Source organism: Colobus angolensis, unplaced genomic scaffold (assembly GCF_000951035.1).
Source record: "Colobus angolensis palliatus isolate OR3802 unplaced genomic scaffold, Cang.pa_1.0 Scaffold1, whole genome shotgun sequence".
NCBI lineage: Eukaryota > Metazoa > Chordata > Mammalia > Primates > Cercopithecidae > Colobus > Colobus angolensis.
The window spans coordinates 10,015,458-10,023,385 of NW_012110918.1; the positions used below are offsets into that span (position 1 = coordinate 10,015,458).

The window sequence follows — 7,928 nt, forward strand, 5'->3', positions numbered from 1 at the left end:
GACAGAGCGAGACTCTGTCTCAAAAAAAAAAAAAAGAAATCCATTTCTGCCTGTTCGTGTGCAGAGGAGTGGGAATGGATACATGTATGATAGCATGCAGGGAACATTCTCCCAACACCTAACACTTGCCAGCTGCTGTCCTGAGGGCTTTAAGTTTTATTCCAACCCCCCCTCCGCGGGGGACGGAAGACACATTCTTGAAATAGCTCATTGATGGTTCAGAATATTACTAATAGCAGGTAAATGATGCCAATGGTAGGTGCTGGGGCAAGACAGGAACAGGAGGTGGGGGTGGGCTGTTGGGGTCCAGTGCAACTCTCTGGAGACTGTAAGTGGGACCCTGAAGGCTGAGAAAACATTCCAGAAGGGTAGGAGCAGGGAGGGCACAGGTTCCAAAGGCAGGAAGGGGATAGCATCTGTGGTGGGCATGGGGGGAGCAGGACAGGTCTCCGACTGGAGCGAGATGTTCATGCAGGAATGGTGAGCCCAGAGAAAAACAGAGAGATGGGAATGGCCCTTCAACAATGGGTGGAGGAATGAGGACGTTCCCTCATTCCTTCAGGAAGCTACTGAAGGTTGACGAGTTCTAGCAGTGACTGTGACAAGAGGTTGCGGAAGTGGAGGAAAGGAGGCCATTACTATCACCTAGAAAGACTGGGAGAGGCAGGGGGAAGAAAGGCAGCCCCTGCAGGTAGGCCTTGGTGAGTGCACGGAGGCAGGGCCTGGCACCTGGGGTGACTGCATCCCGTCTGCTCCCTACGTGTTCCCTGCAGGTGAAGCAGAACCTGCTGAACGTCTCCTACCACATCGCCCAGTACACCAGCATCATCGCTGACCTACGGGGCGAGATCCAGCGACTCAAGTGCAAGATTGATGAGCAGACTGGGCGGGGCCAGGCCCGGGGCCGGCAGGATCGGGGTGACATCCGTCACATCCAAGGTGCGCCTGTGGGTCTGTGTGAGTGGCAGCCCCCTCCAGGCAGCCTCACGTTGCTCTGGGATCAGGCCATGTTGTGTTCAAATCCAGAATCGAGCTGTTTCTGGCTGGGTGGTTGGGCTAGGCACTCACCAGCTCTGAGCCTCCTAGCATTCAGCTGCTAAATGGGGTTGTGATCTCTGCTTCAGACAGTTGCCAGAGATCACGACCCCATTTTACAACCCACCTTGGAAGAGTAGGTGGGCTCCCACAAGGGAGAGGCACGTGGGCAATGAGTTGTGCAGGGCACACACGAAGGTCTGTGGCGTGGGACTGTGAGGTCATGCCTGCACCACCGGAATGCGCTCTGTTTCCTCATAGACCTGCATATTTGCTGTGACGGTTTGCCAACAGACAGTAAAGCTTCTTTTTAAAAAACAAAAATTGCTAATATAAAGAGAGAGGCAGACAGTAAAGTTTTTTTTTTTTTTGAGATAGAGTTTCCGCTCTGTTGCCTAGGGTGGAGTGCAGTGGCATGATCTAGGCTCACTGCAACCTCTGAATCCCGGGTTCAAGCGATTCTCCTACCTCAGCCCCCCAAGTAGCTCAGATTACAGGTGCCCGCCACCACGCCTCGGTAATTTTTGTAATTTTAGTAGAGGCAGGGTTTCGCCATGTTGGCCAGGCTGGTCTCGAACTCCCGACCTCAGGTGATCTGCCCGCCTGGGCCTCCTCCCAAAGCGCTGGGATTACAGGTGTGAGCCACCGCACCTGGCCACAGACAGTAAAGTTTCTAAGGGCACCCCTTTTTATTGTTGGCACAGAGGTGCTGTAAGGGTTAGCAGGAGCCCAGTTCATGCCAAGGAGCTGGAAATCGCTTTTGGGCAACAGCTTGAAGATTCAATGTGGGAGTGGGATGTGGGAGGATGTAGTAATCTAGGGGGTCTTCCTGGAGGAAATAGTTGGACAGGAAGTGGGAGCACTGAGTTGGGAAGAAAGGGAGGGGAGGGCCCAAGGTGGGCCCAGGCTTTCCTAGCTGAACTTGCCTTCTCCTCTACCTTACCCACCCTCACCGGCAGCTGAGGTCCAGCTGCACAGTGGGCACGGTGAGCAGGCTGGCATGGGACAGCTTCGGGAGCAGCTCGTCAGCGCCTTCCAGGAGCAGATGGATGTGCGGAGGCACCTGCTGGAACTGGAGAACCGCGCCATGGAGGTCCAGATTGACACCTCCCGACACCTGCTCACCATCGCCGGGTAAGTCCCCCGCCCAGGACCCTCCAGGCCCCACCCCTGTGCCTGGGACGGAGGAGCATGAGCTGTGGCTGTGCTCTGTGCTCTGCCCCCATGGCCTGAATGCCCTGTCTGTCTGGGTGGGGCTGTGGCAGCTGGAAGCATGAGAAGTCCCGCAGGGCCCTCAAATGGCGGGAGGAACAGCGGAAGGAGTGCTACGCTAAGGACGACAGTGAGAAGGACTCAGACACAGGGGACGACCAGCCAGACATCCTGGAGCCGCCCGAGGTGGTTGCAGCCCGGGAGAGCATCGCAGCCCTGGTGGGCGAGCAGAAGCAGCTGCGCAAGCAGAAGGTGTCCAGGGTTTGGGGGGCAGGGAGAGCGGGTTTAGGGGACAGGGTGAGCAGGTTTGAGAGGCAAGGCGGAGGGGCCGGGGTGGGGGTAGCCATGAGACCTGGGAACTCAGGCCACAAATCCTGTGTGACTTTGCTAAATTCTTTAACTTCTCTGTGTGTCACATTCCCCGCCTGTAAAATGGGAGCAGTTCATGGTGCAGCCCTCATGGGGTTGCTGGGAAGATTACATAAATGCCTGGCACATACCAAAGACTCATAAAATGGTAACTAATGTCATAATGAGGGTTTTCCAGGCCGGCCGCCATGGCTCACACCTGTAATCCCAGCACTTTGGGAGGCTGAGGTAGGCAGATCACTTGAGAGGCCAGGAGTTTGAGACTAGCCTGGCCAACATGGGGAAATCCCGTCTCTACTAAAAATACAAAAAAAAAAAAAAAAAAAAAAAAAAGCCTGGTGTGGTGGCTCATGCCTGTAATCCCAGCTACTCGGATGGCAGAGGAATAAGAATCACTTGAACCTGGGAGGCAGAGGTTGCAGGGAGCTGGGATAGCACCACTGCACTCCAGCCTGGGTGACAGAGCAAGACCCTGTCTCAAAAAGAAAAACTAATAATAATAATTAGGGTTTTCCCAATAACAGATCTTTGCCTTCTGTTCTGGGGCATACCCAGACCAGGGGGGCTGTAGGGTGTCATGAGCCCTGAGGGGGTCACATGGGCTGGGGTTAAGTAGCTATCCCCCAAGCTAGTTCCAGGGGTGGGTTGAAGTCAGGATGGCAAGAAAGTGGACACTGAGGGGCCACCTTGGAGCAGTCCCTGATTGTAAAGCCCAAGATTTAGCTTTCAGGGTTGGCCTCGGCCTGGAGCTCCAGACAGATGCCTGGAGTTCAGGCGCTGGAGGGGCGAGGACGGGTGGGCAGGCGGATCGGACCCCTCTCCCCGCTGCCAGGTGCTGACCTGCGCCTCCTGCAGCTGGCGCTGCAGCAGCGCTGCCGGGAGCTGCGCGTGCGGGGCCGGCGCCTGGAGGAGACGCTGCCCCGGCGCATCGGCTCCGAGGAGCAGCGCGAGGTGCTCAGCCTGCTGTGCCGCGTGCACGAGCTCGAGGTGGAGAACACCGAGATGCAGTCGCACGCGCTGCTCCGCGACGGTGCGCTCCGCCACCGCCGCGAGGCCGTGCGCCGCCTGGAGCAGCACCGCAGTCTCTGCGACGAGATTATCCAGGGCCAGCGGCAGATCATCGACGGTAGGGCCCACGCCCCCGCGCATCTGAGCCACCCGCGGGGGGGCCGCTGGCACTCGCTGAGCCCTGCCCCTTCCCCGGCAGACTACAACCTGGCCGTCCCGCAGCGCCTGGAAGAGCTCTACGAAATGTACCTGCGGGAACTGGAGGAGGGCAGCCTGGAGCGGGCCACCATCATGGACCAAGTGGCCTCCAGGGCCCTGCAGGTGGGTGGGCGCCTGGGTGGCCTGAACATGGGCACATGTGCCCAGGGAGGGGCTGATGACCAAGGCAATGGCTGCAGGCAGCTGGAGGGGACAGGACCAGGCTGGCTGGCACCCCAGGGAGTTGACTCCCTTTCCTTCTTACCCCACCCAAAGCCTTGTCGAGCCTGAGTAAGACCCTCATCCCTGAGCACTCCTGGGCATCGCTTGTTCCCACCCAGGGTCTGAGGGTCAGGGCTGGCCATCTGAGATATCACAAATGGCCCCAGGTGCCCTTCCAGGAGACCAAGCATCAGGCAGTGCCACTGGGGATGCCTAGCAGACCACAGCTTACCCCTGGGGACCCAAACACCAGCCCACTGCCCTACTGGGGCTCCCAGGCCATCTTACAACCCTTGTCACCCTGTGAGCCTTCGTGACTCTGTGCTGATTTGGTCCAGGACCAAATCTTCTAACTGTCCATCCTGGCTCCCTCCTCCCCAGGACAGCTCCTTGCCCCAAATTACCCCAGCAGGAACCTCGCTGACCCCAGATTCTGACCCGGAGAGTGTGAAGACACTGAGCTCTGATGCCCAGTGCCTGCAGAACAGCGCTCTCCCTCCCCTCAGCACAGAGAGGTGAGAAGGGGGGCCACCTGCCCCAGCCCCCACCCTGTGCCCTGTCCCAGAGAGGCCAACCCAGACTAAAGCTAAATGGTGAACACGGAGCAGCAATGAGAGGGAGCAGGTGGCCTAGGTCTGGAGTCAGGACTCCTGGGTTCTCTCTCCTTTCACACCAACAGCTTCTCCCCGGGGTGGGGGTGGGACCTCGGTGAGACAGCCTGGTCTACAGCCACTCATCTTCCTCTGCCAACTTCAGTGAAGGCCACCACGTGTTCAAGGCTGGTACTGGGGCCTGGCAGGCAAAAAGCTCCTCTGTGCCCACCCCACCTCCCATCCAGCTCGGCAGCCTGGTGATGCAGGAGGTGAGCTCTCAGTACCTGATGGCCCCACGAGCTCCGCTGCAGTGGGTGCGGGACATGGGGGTGGACAGCAGCAGTTGGAATGGAGCCTTTCCCAAACGGCACCAGCCTGAGGCCCCGCTGTCTCTGCTGAGTGGGGCATGGGGTCCCTGCTATGTTTAAGGATTTCCTCCTCCCAACCACTCCACCTCATAGGCCCCGGCTCAGGACAGCCTGGGCAGCTGGATCAGCTCTTCCCCCGACAGCAGTGAGATCCTGTTGGAGATCCCCTTGTCCCACAAAGGTATGTGTGCCCTCTGCTGCCCTGGCCACCTCGCCTGGCCTTGTCCAAACTGTTCAGATCACCCAGTCCAAAGCTCTTTCCTGCCCTCTTCACTGCCAAGTGCAACCATGCATTGGATCCTACACATTCTGAAGAGGCACCGTTGCCCCTGAGGATTAGTCAGTCAAGGACACTTAGGGGTACTCTCTACGTCAAGGAGAGAGCTTGAGGCAAAAAGGTCTCTTTTTTAGAGAGACCAGGGCAAAACTGGAAGTTAGAGACATGTGGCATGGAGAATTGTGTCCCCCACCCCCCGCCGCCACCTCCACTCAGTAATCACTCTAATAGCAAATATCAATTCAATGTCTACCCCCCGGAAAATGTAGGTTGAGCCCATTTTCTCAATCAATCCTGGAAATAACCCGATGGCATCAGTTTTACCATCCCGCATTTGCAGATGAAAGTGAGGCTCAGAAATGGGCCCAAGTTTCTTGCATAGCAAACCCCTGGAAAGTGCTGGGATTGAAACCCAGGCAGTCTGGCTCCTACCTACGTCTGCCATGTCAGAGGAGGGTGTTAAGAGGTGGCCTTGATCTCGGGTTGGGGGTTCCCTGTGTCCCGCTGCAGAGAGGAAGGAGATCATGACTGGCACCAAGCGCATCTCGGTGAAGGCCGCCCGGCGGCGCTCGCAGGCCCTGGGCACCGAGGGGCGACACCTGCTGGCACCTGCGACAGAGTGCAGCAGCCTGTCCCTGCACTCGCTGAGCGAGGGCGACGATGCGCAGCCACCAGGCCCGCTGGCCTGCAAGCGGCCACCCAGCCCCATGCTGCAGCATGCTGCCAGTGAGGACAACCTGTCCAGCAGCACGGGCGAGGCCCCGTCTCGGGCAGTCGGGCATCATGGGGACGGCCCTGGGCCCTGGCTGCGTGGCCAGAAGAAAAACCTGGGCAAGAAAAGGGAGGAGTCGCTGGAGGCAAAGAGAAGGAAGCGGAGGTCCCGATCCTTCGAGGTCGCCGGGCAAGGGGTGAGGCAAGGCGCAGGGATGGGGTGTCTAGGCACTCCCATGGCAGCTGGGGGCCTGAGGGCTGGATTTCTCCAAAGGCTCCAGGGCACCTCTAGCTTACCCCACACCTGGAGACACCACCCTCCACAAAGTCTCTGTCCCAGCCCGGTATAGTAGCTGGGACAGATCCTGGTAGCAGATCCCTGTGCCGCTCTCATCCTCACCCCACTGTTCAACCATCACAGCTCTCCTGCCCCAAGACACACCTCCTGGGGTCCCATCAGGCGGAGCGCATCTCAGACCACAGGATGCCAGTGTGCAGGCACCCAGCCCCTGGTATCCGCCATCTGGGAAAGGTCACACTACCTTTGGCCAAAGTCAAACTCCCTCCAAGCCAGAACACGGGTCAGTATGGGCAAGGAGGGGATGGGGAGGGGAGGTCTCCACCAGGCCGGGCAGCAGAGAAGACACATTGCATTTCCTGTGCCTCTGGCTGCCCCTTGCTGGAAGCATGGTTCTAGCAGAATATTCATGAGACTGGCATCTTGGCGTTGTGCCCATAGAGAGTTCAAGGCCACTGGGTGATGGGAGAGGAGTTGGGGAGGCATTCCGAAACCACTGATCCTGCCCCTTTCCCTGTTGCAGGCCCGGGGGACTCCTCACCCCTGGCTGCTCCCCCCAACCCAGCTGGTGGTTCTCGACAGGCTACCCGTGGGCCCCGCCTGCCCCATGGCACAAGCACTCATGGCAAAGATGGATGCTCCCGGCATAACTGAGGGGCCCTGCCTGGAACTGGCTCTCTCGCCGCCCAAGACTGAATGGGGTCTAACAGGGCATGGGAGGTGGAGGCGGGGCAGATGGAGATGACCAGGAAGTAGGAGCTCAGGATCTCAGCATCTCAGCAGGCCGGGGCTCCTGAGACCCAGGAACTGGGGTGTCTGCCCAACCCTCCCATCCTTTCAGTGCCACTGGGGAAAAGAGGTGAGGCCAGGGGACATGGCTGGGATGGCTGGGCTCCCTGGCCTCCCAGCCCTGGACAGAATGCTGTTGCCAAAACCCTGCACAGCCATGAGGCCAGCCTTGGCCTTGGAAATGGAGGAAAGCCGCTGGCAGTGAGACGGGGCTCCTGGCCCACGTGTGGGGCACGGGCATCCTGGATGGTTGGGGAGGCGCCGACAGGCACTTCACTTATTACAATTGGGGATGTGGGTGAGGGAGGGAATCTGGTTTTGTTACTTGGCAGTGGCCTTTTCTCCCCTTTCCTTTTTTAACAATAAAATCCCATTTGGGTCTTGATGGTTGTGTTGGAAATTTGACCTTGTCTGGAACGTGGGGTGGCCATGACTAAGATTCCACCAACTCCCCTTCCCCCCAGTCCCCATCTGCCCCTGGCTCACTGTATAACACCAACCTACAAATACCTGGGGGAGAGGGGTTTTGTTGTGGATCCTGAGGCCTCTCCCCAGGGTAGGGCTGGCAAGATCCATTATGTCCTAACCCACCGGTCTTCACACCTGCCCAGGCACCCTCCCAGGAGAGATCAGGGACTCCGAGCGGCCCATATGCCAGAAAGTCTCACAACCCAGATGAGGCGGTTGCTCCTCAAGGTCAGGGCTCAGAAACTGCCCAGCTAAGCTCCTCAGCCTCAAAGTGAGGAAACTCCTGCAAGGGGAATGGGGCGCTCCCTGACTCCCCCGCAAGGGGAATGGGGCGCTCCCTGACTCCCCCGCAAGGGGAATGGGGCGCTCCCTGACTCCCC

The 7,928-nt window shown here is 58.7% G+C and overlaps 2 protein-coding genes across 2 annotated transcripts in view; one reads left to right on the top strand and one right to left on the bottom strand.

Moving 5' to 3' along the window:
• KIF19 (kinesin family member 19) overlaps positions 1-7,465 on the top strand; it is a 29,645-nt gene extending 22,180 nt beyond the window's left edge. Inside the window, exons 10-20 of the mRNA XM_011937299.1 lie at positions 774-939; positions 1,995-2,169; positions 2,301-2,499; positions 3,472-3,742; positions 3,824-3,945; positions 4,426-4,559; positions 4,801-4,906; positions 5,099-5,186; positions 5,793-6,190; positions 6,415-6,574; positions 6,815-7,465. Of these exons, the coding sequence (XP_011792689.1) occupies positions 774-939; positions 1,995-2,169; positions 2,301-2,499; positions 3,472-3,742; positions 3,824-3,945; positions 4,426-4,559; positions 4,801-4,906; positions 5,099-5,186; positions 5,793-6,190; positions 6,415-6,574; positions 6,815-6,945 (1,950 nt within the window). The 3' untranslated portion in view covers positions 6,946-7,465. The remainder of the gene's footprint in view (positions 1-773; positions 940-1,994; positions 2,170-2,300; positions 2,500-3,471; positions 3,743-3,823; positions 3,946-4,425; positions 4,560-4,800; positions 4,907-5,098; positions 5,187-5,792; positions 6,191-6,414; positions 6,575-6,814) is intronic.
• A 115-nt stretch (positions 7,466-7,580) lies between these two features.
• The window catches only part of BTBD17 (BTB (POZ) domain containing 17), a 6,048-nt gene continuing 5,700 nt past the window's right edge, over positions 7,581-7,928 (bottom strand). Inside the window, exon 4 of the mRNA XM_011932350.1 lies at positions 7,581-7,590. Within this exon, the coding sequence (XP_011787740.1) occupies positions 7,581-7,590 (10 nt within the window). The remainder of the gene's footprint in view (positions 7,591-7,928) is intronic.